The sequence below is a fragment of the Rhipicephalus microplus genome, chromosome X, assembly GCF_043290135.1.
Source record: "Rhipicephalus microplus isolate Deutch F79 chromosome X, USDA_Rmic, whole genome shotgun sequence".
In the NCBI taxonomy this organism is placed as follows: Eukaryota; Metazoa; Arthropoda; class Arachnida; order Ixodida; family Ixodidae; genus Rhipicephalus; species Rhipicephalus microplus.
The window spans coordinates 257,849,497-257,870,180 of record NC_134710.1 but is presented as its reverse complement, the minus strand read 5'-3'; the positions used below and the strand labels follow the sequence as shown (position 1 = coordinate 257,870,180).

General features: G+C 39.5%; 1 protein-coding gene across 1 annotated transcript in view; it reads right to left on the bottom strand.

Moving 5' to 3' along the window:
* Positions 1 to 3,828: 3,828 nt before the first annotated feature.
* LOC119162262 (uncharacterized) overlaps positions 3,829 to 20,684 on the bottom strand; it is a 69,402-nt gene continuing 52,546 nt past the window's right edge. Inside the window, exons 12-15 of the mRNA XM_037414720.2 lie at positions 19,977 to 20,078; positions 10,833 to 10,960; positions 5,177 to 5,374; positions 3,829 to 4,201 (exon numbers count right to left, since the gene is read on the bottom strand). Coding sequence (XP_037270617.2) covers positions 3,902 to 4,201; positions 5,177 to 5,374; positions 10,833 to 10,960; positions 19,977 to 20,078 — 728 coding nt within the window. The 3' untranslated portion in view covers positions 3,829 to 3,901. The remainder of the gene's footprint in view (positions 4,202 to 5,176; positions 5,375 to 10,832; positions 10,961 to 19,976; positions 20,079 to 20,684) is intronic.

The window sequence follows — 20,684 nt, the reverse complement described above, 5'->3', positions numbered from 1 at the left end:
GCCTAACAAATGTCCAATAAATAAAAGCTACACCACTCCAAAAATTTCTTGTGTATTAGTTGGGCCAGTAGTACTATAGAAGAACGGCCTTCACAGAGAGCACATTTACATGGCCTGACAATGTGACATAATGCATGTACAGTATAGAGTAAAAGAATGGAACTTTGGACCTGTGGCTGTACTGGGCCAGCTCCAGCAAAGAGTCAATCTAGACTTGAGTTGAAACATGACAGCTGTTCTCGCCTCTTATGGAAGTGGCGCACTGCTCAGCATTCTAGGATGTGTCAATGCTGTCACTTTTCATAAAACAATTATTCAAAGTTTTAATAGATCAATTGAAAGATAGATATATATGATAATTAACTGTTTTGCAGGATATAAGTCTCTGATTAATAAATTATTCATTGATCGATATGACCAGTACTGCAGGGCAACTGTTTCTAGATAGTTCATGTTAACATTGCAGCTGTTGCTTTGCTGCTTGACTATAGCATATGCATGTCATGCAAGTTACTAAAGACGGCATAAAAAACTTATGGCCGACTGGTTTGCTGACCCAGAGTCAAAGGTAAAGATAGTGGCTGGTACAAGTCTTCCATCTAAACAGTATTTCACAGAGTGCCTTCAGCATGTGCCATTAAGTCTGCCTGTTTAGTGGTGAACAGTCTGGCCACTGCTGTAGCAGACAGACTTTTCAATAATTATAGGGGTATTTTTGGTTGGAACTGACCTTGAAGGGTCAGTTGCAACACTTTTTCAAGTAATCACTGAATGGCTTAATTGAAGGAGTTTGTGGCCTCACAGACTGACTGCCACGAAAATTTTTAGAATCCATCAAGTATGAGCATACCTACAGGAATTAATCCTATGCTTCAAGCGCTTTCTTTTTCTTTTCATACCAGCAAGCACACTGAAGGCTACGTGGGCATGGGGGGGTGACAAGGAAGCAAGAAGGTACACCCATTCATTAGCGCGATTTTGAATACTTCCTTTTCTTTCTTCAAACAAGCACCTTACTTTCAGGCTCATAGCAAGTGAGCGTGCAGGCACATTTCAGCATCTAGTGACAGTCGCAGTAACTAGGTATGCAGCTCAAGATGTTCAAATCAAACAATGATTGTGGACTTTGTGTTGATGGTGTAGTCATTTGGGTTTGTGGAATCATTTAGAGCTGTGTGAATAGCGAAATTCTGGGTGCAAAGTGAATTCAAATATTTAAGTGCGAGTGCAAATCAAATAGAATATTTTTCAGATATTTGTAGGATATTTTACAATACTTCAAAGCGAAATTGCAGTAAAATAAGTTGGACAGGATTCCCTAGCATATTCTTATGAGATAGCAGCATGAAGTACTTTTTTTGGCTAGGTTGGTGATACACTAGGCAGGTGGTGCTTCCTAGTTACTAAGAACGAGGCAATGCAGAGGCCAAATTGTATTTATCTACAGAGGTGTCCACTGTTAAAGTGAATACCGGAACACGTATCCTCTGCTGCATGCCACCGCCAGCCGGCTGTGGCACCTAGTTTCTTGCATGAGCACTGTGGGCAGCGCTCGTTTCTCATCTCCTACAGATGAGGCCGTGGTTCAGCTGATCGCAAAGTGCGGCTGAGGTCGCAAAATCTCAAAAATAGGTAGTCTCTTTCCTTCGAGCTACAAGAAAAAATGTGGGAATTATTTATAATCAGATAAATGTGACCTGACACATCAGCCGGATCGTCATCTTTTGTTGGCCTTCTCATTAGATAAAGAACTTCCCGCTTTGAGAAAGCTCTCTGGTGGTGCTAGTTAAAGGCGCTTGTAAATTTTTTGTTCACCTTACGCACTGCAGCAGCTCGAATCTGCATTGGTGCACATGAAGTACATGCTCCACAAGGAAAAGTATTTTTTTTTATAATAGCTATGTAACAAAAAGATGTCCGTATGTTTCTTTAGCACCCATAAAATATCAATGAGGTAGTATTTTACATAATCTAATTTTCTTTCAGCATTGCCACAGCTTTCCATGCGAGTGTGACCACGCAGCCTGCGCACAAATTTCTAAGCGCAGGGACGGCTGGCTTCACAACAAGCGAAAGCGCGGCTGCAACTGTAGCAGACGACAAACGAGTGCCGCCCACAGCGTTCACTGCTCCTGTGCGAAACTAGTTACCACAGCCGGCCACTGGTGGTGCCGAGCAGACGACACGCGCTTCAATGTTCTTTTTAACAGTGGATTCCTCTGTACATCATTTTGGACAGCCAAAGTGTTGTCTACAACACTTCACATGTGAAAGGCAAAGATGCTATTTCCTCAGCCTTTCCTCCTTTCTCAACCTCTGTGGAAGCCCAACTGATGTGGCAGATAAAGGTGTGCTTTCTTGATGCAGTGTTCCAAATCTGCCTCGTAGACATTATTATAGTAGACTTTCGGTAAACGAAAATCTCTTGAACGAAACTCTTGCCAAAAGGTAACAAGTGCTTCTGACAAGATTGGTTTCATACTTGTATTCTGCACTCTTGTTCACCTCTTCACCTCCCACTAAATGTAACTCCTGTTAAATTGAACACATTTTCTTAGTCCCTTCTAATGTCGCTTAATAAATTTACTGTATATAAAAAGACCTAAAATTTTGGATGCTAAAAATCTTCAGCGTCCAATTTTTCAGATTCCGCTACCCGAATTTCAAGTATAAAACAGCATTCACTAAACCCCTCTTCTGCCATATCTGTCATCTCCATGTTGGAACCAGCATTTTCTTAAGTCAATACATTTTTTGCCGTAATGGAGCTTGATTGATTGATATGTGGGGTTTAACGTCCCAAAACCACTATATGATTATGAGAGACGCCGTAGTGGAGGGCTCCGGAAATTTAGACCACCTGGGGTTCTTTAACGTGCACCCAAATCTGAGCTTTGCCACAGTACAAAAATGTGATGAGCTGAAGCATATTAAAAAAAATTTGAAGGAGCTTTTTTTAATTGAATGCTTACTGTGTTTTTAGAAAGTTCGACCATAGTGGAGCCAAAAAGGCAGCTTTGCTGCAATACTACAGTGTGAAGTTAAGCATATCGACAATCTGAAAGAGTCAATTTACGTTAACTATATTTGTCTTTGGGAAGTTTGAATAGTAAAATTCCAGTGCAAATAGAATCGAATAGGAAACACTAAAGAAAAACATTTGAAATATTGAATATTCGCACACCCCTAGTATTATTTGTCAAGAGCATAGCCCGCAATTGCTAGCCAACATTGAGAATAAATTGCAAGTTCCAGGCCGTGTATTGCACTATAATGTTTGACTCACATGTTCTCAGCTGCCTAAACTACCGAAATGGCAGCGTTTTCTAACCATGCTGAAAAAATGTTGCAGGGCCCTTTCTAAGTATATATTAAAAACTGCAGTATTCACATTATCCCTCTTGATTCTGTTTCCAGAAAAAAATACTGTCATCTTAAGGATTAAGCAGGAAGGGTCTTTTACCTCGGCATGTATTCCCTTGATTTTTGTATACAGATGTTTTACTACAATGTATTATAGCACTTGTTCTTTTCTCTTCAATTGTATAATTTTTCTTTTTTTTCCTTGGTGCAGTTTTTTTATGCTTTATTTATGCTGAATTTTCTCTACCCCCCTACCCCATGGTCTTCGGGGCCTGTAGGGTATTATGAATAAATAAATAAATATTATCACTATTAGGCTATTTTCGGCCACTCTCCCAATGATCTCCAATTTACCATAATCTGTGCAAGCTGATTCTATTGTAAGCTTCCATAGTTCTCAATTAGTGATATATGTGTTATGTTATTACTGTGATAAAAAAGGCAAATGCTATTGTTGAGAAAAAATAGAGAGACACATATTCTGGATTTTTATTTATGACAACGCTTAACCTATATACAAATGTAAACACACTGAAAATTACACTAAAGCATCACTATTACTAGTCACCCCTTGGTGGGCAAGCAGCTTGTGCACTGATGCTTTCACCACTCCCGACACCAACTCACTTTGAATACACGGTGTTGCAAGTGCCTCCCGAAATATTTTCACCAGTTCCTCTCCAAAAACTGAAGTCTTTTTACACTGAGCCACGTCAACAAGTAGCAATAACTCTTGCTTCAGGCACTGGCTCGGCAGACTTGACAGGGCAAATACAAGAGCCAGAACAATTTCATGCAACTCTTCCTCCGTAAGCTTCCTTGTATTCTTCAGGCACTCCTGCAACCACGATTGAACTGTTACAACCAAAACTTCTGTGCTCTACACATGCAAGAAGCACATTATTTGAGTCTTACCACTACAATGAGCCTCACCTATATTTAATGACTGTAAAATTATGCACATTTCTCATCCCTGGTGTACTATTGCTCCTTTATGTTCCAAAACATAAGTAATGCCACATTGTTGCTCGATTGCCTTGTCATAAAAGCATTCCTGAAGTTTTCAAGCTAAGGTGTGAACTACAACATGTAGTGTACTTGAAGTACACTACCACCTGAAGAGCAGTACGCTGTTTGGACATGACTTGTTCTAGGCTCTTTTCATACCACCTCTCCAGTCCCCCGATAGGAGCTATTTAAAAGAAAAATAGAAAAATATATTCAGCACTTAACCCACAACTGCAAGTTTTAAAATGACTTGAATCAATACTTCATGCCTAAACACCACAGTAAACAGGCAAGCAGCACGAAACTTGGTGCACTTAAATGAAATGCTTTTTTTTTAGTATTCTAGGCACTTCTTTCAGAACCTCACCGACAGTATTTGGAGCACAGTCTAAACACTAATGGCGACGAAGGAAAAGTGTGCAACAGTGCACATTCATCAATGTCACGGGCCCTGCATCTCAGTCAATTGTTTGGTGGGGAGTACTAGATCAGCCCAACAGAAAGCCACTGATGTTTGTCAGCACTATTAGAAGCATTATTGGCCTGTTTTTGCACAAAGTTACCATGGTGTAGTGGTTAGAATGCTCTGCTTGGAATTGCTATATTATTGGTTGACTCCCACCTGCTTCAATGTAGAGTTTTTCTCATTTTTTTTTATACTCTGTGCTCCTTTGTATCTACCAAAAAATGCACAACACGATGCTTAAGACTACTCATAATATTTTGCTGCACTGATAAACTATCATTCTTTACACAATATCTATGTTAAGGTCAGGAACCCATTCTAAAGATGTATGGCACTCACCATGACAGTATAAGCAAAGCACGTGAACAGGTACCTCCAGTTGCTTACAGCAACATAGCTCTTGCAACCAATAAGGCACATGACAAGTTCCTGAATAAAGATAGCAGGGGACACCCTATGGCCTGCATCCATACTCAGCACCCTCTTGAACTGAGCCGACAAAATCTTCCATTCCTCCGAAGTAGCCCCTGCAAACCACTGAAAATTGGAAAAGAGTTGGATGCTAATCCAAACAACACGCTAGACAGACCTCACTGGCATAACAAAGGAAACTCATTTTAATCATTTGAATACTTTCAACACATTACTTCCACAAGTCTATGGCTTGCAGTTTCTGTGAGAATATTTTAAATCAGCCCAACAGCCCCTTTTGGAGTCGGTGAATAAGAAATTCCTGGGCTTAAGTCCACTTTTGTAAACATGGGGGCCAAATATTAACACTCCCTTACATCTACCAAAAAATGTGCAACGTGGTTCTTGAGACTGCTCGTAATATTTTGCTGCACTGATAAACCACCATTCTTTAAACAATCTCTATGATAATGTCAGGGACCCACTCGACTCATGTTAGCCTTATTCCAGAATACACCACAAAAAATCAAGACAAACTCAATTACACATTTTTTCACACCTCTTTAAAAGGGCCCTGAAACACTCAAGTAAACATAGAATGAAGTCACAGGAAAAGCTTTTTTGTTTCACGAATTCAACACAGCAAAAACTTTAAGAATCCGTCCAGTATGAGCGGAGTTACAAAGATTTGTCGCACGCTGCAATCTCATTCTCTCTTCTCTCGTCCCGATGAAAGTGCTGGAAGCTACGCAGGGAGGGATGGCAGGGGCAAAGAAAATATGTCACGCGCGCCTCATGACCTTGAGCACTTTTTTTCTTTGTTTTTCTTGGAATAGGCAGCTTTTTCAGCGTGATCGCACGTGTGCGCACGTGGACAAGTTACGGCCTCTTGCGGCGATCTCTGTAACAGCCGAGCGCGCCAAGTTCAAATCGGCCAATGGCAAATAGATGGCATTCAACAAGTGATTTATGAGCGACTTCTGTCATTTGTCAAGAGAAGAGAAAGCGATGTTCAGCTGACTGATAATTTATTGCGAATTCCGGGCCGCGTGCTGCACTATAATATTTGGCTCGCGTGTTCTCGGGAGCCTCTGCTACCGATCGGCAGCATGTTCTGACCATGCTCACAAAGTGTTGCAGGGCGCCTTTAATACAATCTGTTAAAAATTTTGTGATTTAGGATAGTAACATAATACAATTTATTGTTTTTGCTCGCAGGCAATGCGATGTGTTGGTTTGATCTCGCAGATGTTTCTTGATTAGAATTTCAATTACGCTAATGTAAAGTGCGAAGTAAATAATAATCTTGCTCACACAAATTGGGAGCTACATAAAACAATCATTGAAGTGACTTTCAATGTTAGAGGAGCACTTAGAGCAAGAAAAGTTTAATTTATTATCTGGAGTTTTATGTACTGAAAGATCTACTGCATTATAAAAAAGCACACTGTAGTGAAGGACTTTGGAGATTATGACCACCTGGTATTCCTTAACTATTTCGTTACCGTGTGAATATGGTTATTTTTCATATGTGTCGGGAAAACAGTTTTTGCTAGTTTGAAAAGTACTCCAGCACGCAGGGAAGCATACCGAATTTTGCACAATAAAATGCTATTTTTAAAAAATATACGTTGTAGAGCAACAAATATATTCTGGAATGAATAAAAATGTGAAAGATGTGTAATTTTCGGTTGCCAGCTGGTAAGCAGTGCAATAAAAAGCACTATACATACAAAAATATTCAAAACAAATAAAATTCTGAATATAAATTTTGAGGATAAATGACCCAAGAACAGTATAAAAATAATAAATGCTGTACAAAATGTTCTATCCACATAGACAAAAAAATCAGATCCAATGTGCTGCTTCGTTGATCGTGCCATGTGATAAAGCTTTGCTTGGTTTTTCATGAAAAGAAAGTGAACTCGTGCACTTCTCTCAGTAAAGTTTTGGTTTTTATTTGTAATAAGAACCTGCAGGTGTTACAATATAGATAGATGCCCATGATGTGAATCACCCCTCTATAAATCAGGTGTCCAATGAACTTCGATATTTCATTTAGCGTCACCTCCTTCCATAAGCCACCTCACTCCGCATAGGTTATAGTTTCAATATAGGCATCAAGGCACATTTATGTGCATATTTGCACATCTTATTTAAAAATGAACAATATCGCACGCAGTTCTAATATGTTTCACGCTGCTCCGTAGTCAGGGCCAAGATATGCACCGATGGCCTTCTTGCGATGAGAAGCTCTGCAGCCGGCACTAGCACACTGAGCCTCAAGACGTGTGGACCTCGCACGTAAGTAGAGTAGCTATAAGTTTGTGCACAAAGGTCGGCAGCTATGCACTTGCTGTGGAAGACACAACTTGAGGCCGTAAACAAAACAAATACATTAACTGCTGCAGATGCCTCAGGCTGATGCAAAACATCGTTGCCATAAAACTTGAAGCTGAGGTGCTGTCATCCTCGGACTCTAAGCTCTTCCTCAGATGCAGTTTCAAGACAGTCTCGAGAGGCACGTTTTTTTTGCAGTGCAGGTGCACACCCATGCGCGCATGAAGACAACATGATAGGAGCAACTAATGACACTAAATGCGGGTTTGTGTCTGATGTCACGATACGGGTGAAACCAAAGCTGCTGAAAACTGGCTGAGAGGGCCACCTCCCCACTTTATACACGTGGCGGAAAGAGAGAGAGAAATAATTGTTCATTTCGAAACAGTGTTTTGAGCGATGCCCGGTGTCACCCTAAGGTGGAAGAGTTCCCAAGTCCAGAAACCTTCAGAAATATTTTTTTGTACAATAAATTTCCCCGAACGCTCAGCAACAGCTTTCTATTGAATAGTTTCCATAAATTTCTGGCAATCATTACTGCTGAGCACTGCAGATTGCGAAGCTGACACTTTGATTTGATATTTGTCTTGCAAGGTTGTTTTCATTACAGAACTTTGATTGTAATGTAGCATAACCACGAGGGGCACGCACTTCTTACAAGTTCACCAGCCAAGTGCATTTTCCCAATAACACACGAACATTGGCTCATGCAAACATCTGTAAAAAATCACTATGTTGCCAAAACAGGTGAATCCAAATTGATTCTGAAAGTTCAGTGGCTATACTAATCACTAGAAAGTCCTGGGTGCACGAGAAACAAATTCCACATGCCAAAATCGACAATCCAAAGTGCTGATCACCGGTGATCGATTTGAATAGATGTGGTAATGAAAGAGTTAACATGCACCGACATCATTTAGTACTTAGGCCTCTAGCACTTTGTTTTCATTGAAATGTGATTGCTGCAAACAGAGTTGAACCGCTTCCCTCAAGATTAGCTGTGCATATTATGTGCTAAGCTACCACAGTGGGTGTAATCATGTTTAAAATTTAGATTTATCATGATACACATGACTCAAAACATACAGCACATGCTCCAGGAGCTAGTTATATGACGTGAACGGCTAAAGAGCACACCACGAAATCGGGCACTCAATAAGGTGCATGGTATGAATATACACAACAAAGCATTGCCAAAAAATAAAATTAAATCACATTCTTTCTTCCTTCAAAAGATGTCAGAACAAAGGTGCAATGTTCGTATCTCATTTGGGCCTTCGTCACCTTTAATCCATACGTAATTTAAGTCACAAAAGAAAGAATTTCGTATTTTCAGATAACACCCCATTAAAACTATTCTAGGAGCATATACCAGCCACGGTGGCCTACTAGTTAGGGTACTAAACTGCTGACTGAATCCCGACTGCGGCGGCTGAACATCGATAAAAGTAAAATTCTAGAGGCCCGTGTACGATACGCATTGATTGAAACACGACAATTTAGGACTAAAGCAGTGCACAGTGTTCAGTTTGGGTCATATCGGCATAATTTTGACTCGAATGCGTAGAACAGAGCCAACGTTATCCTTACAGACCAGATTTGCCGCAACATGACATGGTTATGTTGAGCAGTTGTGCATAGCAGTCATTATATTGAACAAATTTCATGTCTCGTTTAGATCCATAAGTAGATTTAGGTGCATGCTAAAGAACACGTAATGGTCGAAATTTCTGGAGCACTCCACTACAACATCCCCCATAATCATGTCATGGTTTTGGGACATAAACGTAACATCTCAACAATAATTATTATTATATTTAAAGCATTGATGATTGATATTATGTGGGGTTTAATGTCCCAAAACCACCATATGATTATGAGAGATGCCAATAGTGGAAGGCTCCAGAAATTTCAACCACCTCGGGTTCTTTAACGTCCACCCAAATCTGAGCACATGGGCCAACAGCATTTTTGCCTCCATTGAAAATGCAGCTTCCCCAGCCAGGATTCGATTCCGCCACCTGCGGGTCAGCAGCCGAGTACCTTAGCCACTAGGCCACTGCGGCGGAGCATTGTTATTTTTTTTTAAGCGCTTTAGATCTTTTCTTCATTAGGAACAATGTGCAGTTATAGAACATGCTCAATCACACACTTTTATGTAAAGGAGCTCTTGGTCTGAACCCACATGAATTTGGTAATTTTTCCTGGTCTTTAATTTTCATAGCTCTGACTAAGATGTCACAAGCAGCTGCGACTATAGCACCGGGAAACAAGCTGTTAGAGGGATACCCAGTTACCAAGCTTGTAAATTAGGGCAGTAAAACACACCATCACTTCACAGTGTCGATTTCAGAGCTTTTTTCATGCCTGATTCACACAAGAAAACATGTGCACCAATCTCAAATGAAGAATATACAAGACACAACACATAAAACTTTTTATCACTTTGAGGATGCTTCAGAAACCCTAAAAGAAAGCACTTAGCACGGGCTCAGACAATGCTGAGAAATAAGATATTTTAGAGCTTGACACGTGATCCTGCTCTATAACTTGATGAAAAGGGAATTCCTATGCTCTTCTATGCAATGTAAAGCAGGTCATTTCACTTTAAATTACTGACGTTTGAAAGATAGACTGTTTTATCATTACAGTGCTTACACAGCTACCACAATCAAAGTGCTCATACATGAGTCATAACTTGCAGCTATTTTTGATATTTTATGCCCGTTATTATTACCTTTCCTTCATTTTTTTTTTTGTGCCACACAGTACAGTGCATCAGAAAGTATACTAAGCTGGTTGAAACTGAAGGAATTTACTGCCAAGTCATCATTCCAAAAACAGCGATGAAGCTGATTTGTCTCACTTGAGAAAGAGAAATTGATGTTGCTACATTCTTTCCTCTCAAGAGAATTACAAGAGTGAAAAGGGCCCTGTGCGGCCATATATGAGCACTTCCCCCGCAAGAAGAGTGCCAAATGATTACAGTTGAAAATGGCAGTAAATTCTTAAACTTCCATGAGTTTGTACAGGTCAATGCAAAAACTTTAATGCAACTAGAAAACCTAAGTACAGTATCCCTGTAGCAAACTTTTATACAATGTAACAAAGTTATGTGGAAAGCATGACTAATCATTACACAGTCACTGAGATGAGCAGTATTTTCTAATGAAAGTGAAACTAAATTATTTTTAATAAGATGCAAAGCACAGAATTATAAAAAAAACATGAGCACAGTACTCACAAGGCAGAAGTGTGGCATTAAAAGCTCAGCGAGGGAACACTCGGGAAACTGAGATGCAACTTTCCGGCACTCAGAACTCCATTTTTCAGCATCCAGCAGGACCAATTCGCTACAGTGAACGGGCACACCTGGTTTGACCAATACACATAATAATCAAACAACAAGTTTCTTCTATAAGAAATAAACTAACGACTGGCAACTTCAAAAAATACAAAAAATGAGCAATGGTTACCGCACTGATATTAATGTAAAATAAATATCAGGCAAGCTCTAGGAATTTACTTCTAATGATTACAGTCTGTGGCAAAAACAAAATGCAGGCTTTGCAAATGTTCAAGCCTTTGAGCACAGCTGGAGTTTATTGTTCATTCAGGATCACAGTTAGCTTCTTATAAATAAATATACAAAAGAAGGTGACGATGTAACAGACTGCATGAGAACTTCTATCTCAGAAATCCAAGAGTAAATAGTTTTTGTCAACTGCTGTCTTCCTGGCTGTACATGAGCTTATAGATATGAAAACCTGCTAATACTGAACTCAATAATTAAATTTAACACACAAAAGAGCAAAATCACACACTCGATTATCCAATGTGGATGCATAGGCTCACCTGCAACAACCATTCAGTTATTATCGCTTTTCATAAATAACAAGCCAGACTATGCCTTTAAATGCTTCCATTCCTTCAAGGGTCCCTGACACAATTTTTGAGCATATTAACGTGATTGCATTAAACAGCTTGTTTAGAAGAAATTATGGTGTCTGCATCGGCATCGTCGGCTGACAGTGAAAAATCATCATCTTGTCCATGATCGAAAAATCAAAAAGGACGCAAATAAAATGAAAAATCAAAATTTTTGGTTAGAGTAAGAATTGAATCTAGGCCATCTGCATAGCAAGCAGGCGTTCTACCACAAAGCCAGAAATTACTTCGGAAAAATACACAATAAGAATACCATGTACTAATCGAAGGAGCCTCAACACGTGTAATATTGCGTAGCAGAAGAGTAGAATCACACCAGGCATCAAAGCATGAGAATTGTGCAACGAGCTGGTGTTTCAAAGGCCCACTCATTAAAAAGTGCTCAGACATATTGATTCATCATCTGCTGCAAAGGCATCAACAAAGTGAGCAGCTGCGTAGGTTAGTGTGTTGCCTTTTGGACGTGTGGTGGGCTCTTCGCTGATTCACAAAAGGAAGAACTATAGCACAGTGGGCACTTCACAACTGTACTTGCAGTAGACATTCTAGGATAGTTTGAAAGAGCCAATGCTATGCACACAGTCGTTCGTTTCATTGTGGCACGGTTAAGCCATGCACCGATAACCAAAGCCAGTCTAGCGATTGAGATGGTGATGTGCATGGGGCCTGACTACACTATTCCATTCTACTCCTGAAGGCAAATCTCAAGCATCCTTCAAGTTTTTAAAAAATTATTACCAATCTGTAGATAGGGCCCCATGAACATCTGAGCCAGAAGTTAAAGCACTACATTCAACAGAAAATTTACATACAATCTCATGCCAATAAGCAAAAAGTTCCTTGCTCCCTTTTTTGTGATATCATCAGCTATGCAGAAAGCAGGCCCAACAGGTAGCAGCAGATTCCTCCATCGGGAGGATATTCTAGGTAATAGTAGTAGTATTACACACGTTAGGTGAAACAAATGCAAATAAATGAAAAGATTAATACATTCTGCAATGCCCACAGTATCAAAATGGCTAACAAAGCAGTTCAGTTTGCTCTTCTGGTTCCAGTCAAGAGTTGCCCATTTAATACTTAATTTTCCCTTATACTCATATAAGGGGGCACCTGGCATAATACATGTGTGCTGTTTCAAACACTTCATGGCTGAGTCGGTAACATGACTTGTACTGAGACCATTGCACGGATACTCACTAATGCACATCGTCAACCTATAAATGAATATTTCTTTTATATACACCCTCAGTATCTTTTCAAGTCTAATGTCACGTCCTGGAAACAAGTATATTATGAACGTTCCAAATTAAAGAGCCATAAAAATATGAAGAAGCATCCTGAGAAACACAAGAAAGAACATATGTGCAATACAGAGAAAATAGTTGAAATAATAACATCATTTACTGAAAAGGCAGCCAAGAAGAGGACAAAAATGAGACTGATGATTGATATTAGTAATAGTTTTTTTTCAATACAGATTTTTAAAATAAAAAACCTACGACAGTAAAATGCCTCTAATTTCCTCACACGCATTTTACGTCGAGCTGGAAATACTTTGCCCCAGATGAAAAGACACTGTTTTGACTAATTAACAAGACTTGTTAAATGACCTTTCAATTATTCACTTGAGGGCAGTTGTTTGTACAAAATAATTGTAGTGCCTAACAATTTACGGCATACCCATTTTTTAAAAATCACAAGTTGGATGTGATTCAAGATATTCATCATCGAATTTTAAGGACGATATCGAAAATGATTGTGAAAGAATGGGACAACCTTGTTACGTCAGACTGGAACAAACTGTGACGAAAAAGTGACAAAATTTGAACGAAGGCATGTCGTGGCCATACCTTTTCATAAAAAGTGGCAGGTCATCTCACTTTCACAAGCAGATTGTTTTACATTTGCACATAGTGCTCGGAGCTTATCAGTTTCTTTGAAGCTGTGCAAAAGAAAACCGTAATATCAACTTTTTCTTTCTCTGTGAAGCATAAAACATAGGGCCAGACAGTGTGGCGCTCTTTCTTGCATACAGGTGGAATAGTTTTTCGTGCCTGTTTATAGTGTAAGAACAAACCAAATAAGCAGCACACATCACGTTCAAAGAATAAGCTGTCTACTTGTGTATCTCGGAATGATTGCCGATTTTCCTGACCACATTCTGGTTTGGCACACCTTCAAATTTCATCACTTCCTTTTCAAGTGTGCTTTCGGTATCTTGCAACAAAGAGGGCGCATTTCCTGGGTGCCAAGTGCCATCAGTTTCGATATTGGCCTTAAAATTTTATAATGAATATCTCGAGTTACATGCAACTTTTGTAAACTCTAAAAAGTGACTATGCCATTATTTGGCCCACACCAACATTTTTTTTCAATAAACAGATGCTCTCAAGTCAATAATTAAAATTTTAATTAACAAGTTTTGTTAACTAGACATGAAAATGTCATTTTTCACAGCAATATATTTCTACTATGGTGTAATGTTCATGTACAAAAATGACAGGAGCCCAACTATCATAAAATCCTTATTTAGAAATATGTATTATCTAAAAAGCAACCTGTACTGTTCCTCAAGCTTGAAAAATAAGAACCAAAGATATTGAAGCTGTATAGAATTATAGCTGTTTGAATTAATCAATTATGAGTGACAAGTGAAGCCTTATTGTGGTGCCAACATTTCAACAAAGAGATGTCATAATCAGAACAAGTGCTTTGCTTGGGGGTGTTTGCGCATGTGGCTCCCTCCTACCACCACGGCAAAAAGAAAGTACATCAGCAGATACATAAAGTGAAGCAAGAACTATGGAAGCAGACGCATCCGAAAGTGGGGGATTAATTGAAATAGTGGAGAGGAGTGGAGAAGTAAAGGCTCTACACGTTTTCCTTGATGGGGGGGGTGAGGTAACAAAAAAGAAATGGTAAAGAATGCTGATGTTTTAAATAGGCAACATCAATCTGGTGAAATTTTAACAAAAAGCAGGACATGTGAAGAAGAGAGGGAGAGGAAAAGGCTGTCTCAGAAAATATCCAGTGAAGAGCAAACTCAATGAAAAAAAATCAATGAATACAAAACCTGTTTTGAAAAGAAAACTTTGAAAAAAAGGGGGGCTTATTTATCAAAGATGGTAGAAAAGATAGCAGCAATCAACCAAAGATAATGAGAAGCTGAAACATAGGTTAATTAAAAAAGCCTGACAAAACAACAAAACAATTAAACATAATGCACATGAATAGCTCTATTGTGACTAAACATAAAGCTACAAAAAAAAAGAGAGAAAAAGCCGCTAGGTCTGTGCTTAACGCGCAGCACTGTCACAGCGAAAGCTGGAAGAGCGGCCTTTCAGAGCCTCTTTTTAACCCTCTTTGGGTAGCTGCTGCAAGCACATTTAGGGGGTACCCACCACGCCATTATTCATTGTGTAGTAGGCAGGCATTCACTATGCCATCCTTCAACATTGTTCGGAAAAGCGTGGTACCTGCTGCACATTTGCAATGAGCTTTGTGCAATTATTTAGTGCTGTGGCTGACAACAATAAAAAATTCTGCCAGAAGCTTTTGTAATCTCCCACAGAGGGTATGCGCCACAGTTAATAGGTGATCAAGATCAAGCTTTCTTAAGGGTTGGAGCATTCGACGACCCACTCGTTGTGCAATTCGCATTATATGACACCAGGTTATTCCTTTGCTATTCTAAAATGTTTTATTCCTCATATTAGTGCCATTCCTTTGCTGAAATCAAGCCTGCCCAAGGCAAGTTTGCAAAGGCGTTTCAAGCACCGGCATTGCTCAGTGGTAGAATACTGGCATCAATCCCATTGCGTCCTTGGTGTTTTTTTATTATAAGTTTTTTTTTTTATTTCATGTGGTTATGGACAACAGCGGCGGCAGACAACTACGGCGCGCATGCAACCCTTGTTGTGAATAGCTTTCGCTGTAAAAAAAAAAGTTCGGTGGTGATCTTTACACTCTTGCAATAACACAAAAAATAGATTCCGGAGCTCCCTTCGAGACACTAACAGATGTTGGTCGCAGTCTGCTTAACTTTGTATGAAATACGACTATATTTTCTGTTACTGAAAGAAGCGAAGCTATACTGTAAACCCCACTAAGTACAAATTTCCTGACGTTATGACCTCCTGACATGTTAAAATCTTCAATAACTACTATGGGAAGCTTATTTGCTCTATTTGTATTACAGGTCCATTCGATGGCCCCTGCACTACCTAACTGGTCCGTGGCAGTGCTCTCTGGGTGTCAGTCATTATTATACAAAGAACGTTTCAGCAAGTCAGCAGCAATTCGATGTCAAAACGAATATGAGAGTGCAGATGTCATGCAAGCTCCCTGGTATGATGAATTGTATCTTGAGTTGTGGTGGTTGTGAATCCTGAAAGTCAGTGCCGCTTACGTTGCCAAGATCCATTTGCAACCATTTGCAACTACCACAAAAAGTCACAGCTTTGCCACAAAGGCGGAGCAATGAATGTGATAGCAACAAATTGGATGGTCACGTGCAGAATGGCAGGCAGATTGAAATGTGCCTGTGCTTCTCACGCACAAATGACGCACGAAATGTACTCACAGGTACAAATGAACGCGAATAAGCGTCTCAGTTGTTACTTCGCTGTGTATGAAAAGCGCACCCTTTTTGCAAATGGAGACTGTGCAACAATTGCAGCGACCTTTGTGTGCTTGGTAACTACAACAAAATCGTTTAGTGAAAGCCCAAGGCCAGCCAAGACATATGATTGTCCCCACCGTGAGATAAGCGTGCACGTTAGCGTCCACCCCGCTTTCTCTCTTCCGCGAGGCAAAGTACACGTGGGAGATGAGAGCGCGTGCCGCCGCGTCGTACTCACGTTGATTGCGCCACTCTGCTGGTATTGCTGAAAACACGATAGTTCCCTCTGAGATGCCTATCACCAGCGGTAAGTGGTAGATATAAATAGCTTGCCATTCCAAGCACCAGTTACATGTAACTAGGTATTTTTGTGCATTGAAGAAGGTGCTTCATTGTCGCTCAATGGTTAACGCCTCACACTCACACTTCAGAGGTCACACGTTCGATTCCGCACGCCAGAGCTTTTTTCTGAATTATTTTTCTTTCTTGCGTTTTCATATATATAGATAGATATGTATACATATACGGTGAGTGACGCCGACGTCGACACTGGCGGCAAAGTCCAGCCGAGGGTGTCTATATATTTGCTATCGCAATAAAAAGTTCACTGACATACTTGTTGGACCCTGTTACAATAGATATGAATACAGTAGCTTCATCATCTACTGTAGCTTCAGCCATCTTGTGCTGCGTGAACTCAGCACTACGACAAAAAAGGTGCAGGAAATTGGTGAATTACGCTTGTAGACGCCTACACTTTTCCAAAACAAATACCACAATGCTGACACCACCATGTTGAAATTGCAAAACGAATTCCAGCAGCATTGCACTGCGAACTAGTTCACAAAGTGAAAGTGAAATGAATGCACCTTATGTCTATTTAACATGGCAGTGACAATCACTTAAATTACTTCAAATTTAGTTCAATGGCTAACCACGTCACCTTTCAATACAATCTTTATTTTACAACTGACTGATGTTTAAAGAGGCAAATGTAGTCACTTAATGTGGATATAAATGTAAAGTAATGAATTAAATAGTCAACTTCACGCCAAAATCACAACCACACGAAAGAAAAAAACATAGACAGGACAAGCGCCCACCCTGTCTATGTGTTTGCTTCTTCTGTGTGGTTGTGATTTTGGCGCGACACTGACTACTTGATTCAGACATGTACCAACTAGCCCAACAGCAAGTTCTTCGAGTAAAGTAATGATCTTTACCCTCAGCGGCACCTTTCTCTTCAGTTGATTACCGAGAAGTAGGGGAAAGTAGTTTGTTAACACGAATAAGAAACAGAAGCTACTTTGGGGTTGCATTCTAACTCAAACATACAGTATTCCACTAGTTAGTAAAGAGGACTAAAAAAGGTGATAAAGAGCACGGAACATAGAAGCAGTCAATTTTAAGGCACCATAGATAATGCAATCTACCTCACTGAGGGGAGATGAAGAAAAAATTAATACTACGCTACCACTGTCAGAATGAACAGAAGTTTTTCAACCAAAATGATGCTTTGTGAAGAATTTATATTAAGCAAAAACTTTCAGCAAACAGTCAACCATAAGTGACATATTTCAAAGCTTTTGAAAAGCAATGTGCATCATATACAAAAATATAATGCCTCGCAGATGCACACAGAGAATGGAAAGAAACGCGAACAGCGGTCAAAGCTCTGTCCTTGGTAGCAATAAAAGATGCTAAAATGGTTCTTTATTGTATCGTAGATGACTGTAGTGGCTTTTAACACGATAGGTCAAAGAGCTCGTTTCGCAGAAATTCCGGCGTCGGTGTCGGCGTCGATATCATTGGTTGTGAGCGAAAAACAATCATCTTGTGCGTGACCAAAAAATCAATAAAGATGCAAATAAAATAAATAATACAAAATTCTGGGTCGAAGTGGAGTATAAACCTAGGTCGTTTGCATGGCAAGCGGGTGTTCTACCACACAGTCACGCGTCTGCTTGTGAATACAGTGAAAATATTCTCCTCTGTTAGGAAATGCAGTGAAAGTACCTTTCATGCTTTACAAACACACGAGTCCTGTGCAAACTCTTCACAACACAACATGAACTATTGCAGTAATAATGCGTGGTCAGGCGTCAGAACATGTGATTGTCATAATGACTTCATGGTTTAAAGCCAGTCACCCACTATGCAAGGCACACACGTTACTACACCTATTCCCTTAAGGCCACATAGTGGGTGTATAGCAAGTTCGAAAAGATTTCATGCACTAAGTGATTGAAGTCCACACTAGGGACAGGATATTGCTATCGTGTTCAAATCTTAAAGGCGAAGCTTAAAGGGACAACAAAAGTCAAATAACAATTTACGTCAAAGTAAAACCTCAATGTACGACATCTAAAACGACAATATTATCAACAACAGTGCCCTCCTTACCGAGAAATTAAGGTAAATGCACAAGAACACAAGTGCCGCAGTAGGACGTTTTCAAAATGACCCCAATGACATCAGAAGGACAGCCTACAATTAATCACTAGTAATCGATCAGACGGCACTAAATAAAGAACCTTCCGTACACCAAGAGATGCAATAAAATGCTGCTTGTTCGTTTCTGTTTGAGTCATGGAAAAAAGAACCGCCAGACGTTACTACGGGGAATGACGCGAGTGGTTCAAAAATTCAATTTTTGCATGGTTACACAGGACAGGTGATGCCATCTAGCGGGGCGCAGTTGAAACAAAAAAAAAACTGTCTGCAGTCTCGAAGCCAATGGCAAGAAATTGATCAATGGTCGTTGTTGCTGCTGTGGCTCCCGCTGCTTTAAGTCTGCTGCTACCAGCGCAGTAAAGCCGGGCAACGTTGTGCACAGTAACAGTGACGTGAATAGGTCCGGTCGGTCCGCTTCTTGGGGCGGGTAATTTGAAATGTGCTAACCCTATGCGGACCACTAACACGTAATTTTATTTTCAAAATCGGCCCTTCCTTGGCACAAAAGTAACACTACGAGGTTTTTGGACCGCTATTTCAACAATCAACGTCAACTTAATAGTTGCCTTTAATGTCCCTTTAGGGGTCCCCCCAATTTTTTTTTAATTGTTATCCAGGCTACAAGCACTTGAAAATATATGTGAAATAGCAGAGAATGTAGATGCCACTGTGTTAACACTTCTTTCGATTGCCACTGTATATGAATGTCATTAGTGAATTATGTGCAAGCTGTTTCAAAAGAAATATTTTGCTACATTCAAGTTGATTTCGATAGGGAAAAAAACTCATTTATGAAAAGCTGAGCTATGTCAGAGGCAATGACATGCCTGAGAAGTTTGCGTGACACTGGTTGAACGACAGCTGCTATGTTTCCATTACCAAATTTAAATAGTGACACAGCCTTACCAAATTTCCACACATACAGTATTCCACCAGTTAGTAAAGAGGGTTAAAAAAAAAAGAAGATAAAGAGCACTGAACATGAAAGCAGTCTATTTTAGAGCATCATAAACAACGCTCTCTACTACAGTGCATGTTGGCTTTTTAAAAGTTGATGACCAATGGTGAGACACCTATGGATACAATTTTGACAGTCATGCATCAGTAATACATTTCATCTGCAGATGACAAGATGGTAAGATCGTTGTAAAACACTAGTGACGATGTTACCGGTAATAAGTGGCCATTTTTCTGAGGTAACTAAGGCAACTAGGTAGAATAATCATCCCTTAATATAGATATTCAGTTCATACACGTAACCATAACTAGAACATTTCAAATAGGTTAAACCCTCAGATTGTATCAATGCATGGATAATTCATGCAAATGAATAAATATGAAGAATTATACGCAAGTGTCACTTACCATATGCTTCACGAAATATGCACTTTTTCTTGAGAAGACATTGTATTTCTGCATGAGTTAGATTTATACTACTTGGCAAATTTGTTTGGGTGGTACATGCATCTGTAAAATGAAAAAAAAATCATAAGTTGAATACTGGCATGCTTACAACTCATTTTAAGCTTTCTTTTCTTGAACGATAGTGGATTGGCACAAACTGCCTGATAATACTGTTACACAGGACTCACTATCGCAATTCGAGTCGCACCTTCAGTAGCAAGCAGTTTTCTTGTCTTGCTAAGATGTTTCATGTGTGTTTTTTTTTTTTTAGTTGTGCTAGGAGATTCTCTGTTCGATTTGAAATTTGTTAAAATAACATTGCTTGCCTTTTTTTTTTTTTTCGAAAGTGCGAGTATAAAGATATTCATTCGTTCGTTTCCAATTGTTATTTTTCTGTTGAGTTCACCTGTTATGTAACACACTGCCAAAATATTGAAGAAAGAGTGTAGTATTTATAAATAAATAAATAAATAAATAAAGCTTCCTCCATTTTTTGACCCGTAATACTATCAGCATTATGCACACAAGTATAAAGTGGCAGTAAAGTGCCATAAAAACAAGATGAATGAAAGAAAAAGAATGGCTCAAGGGGCTCATTTTTTTGTTAAACACAACCTGATGAAGCCAACAGACTATGAAGCTAAAGAAAGCATAGGGGACATTTTGTCT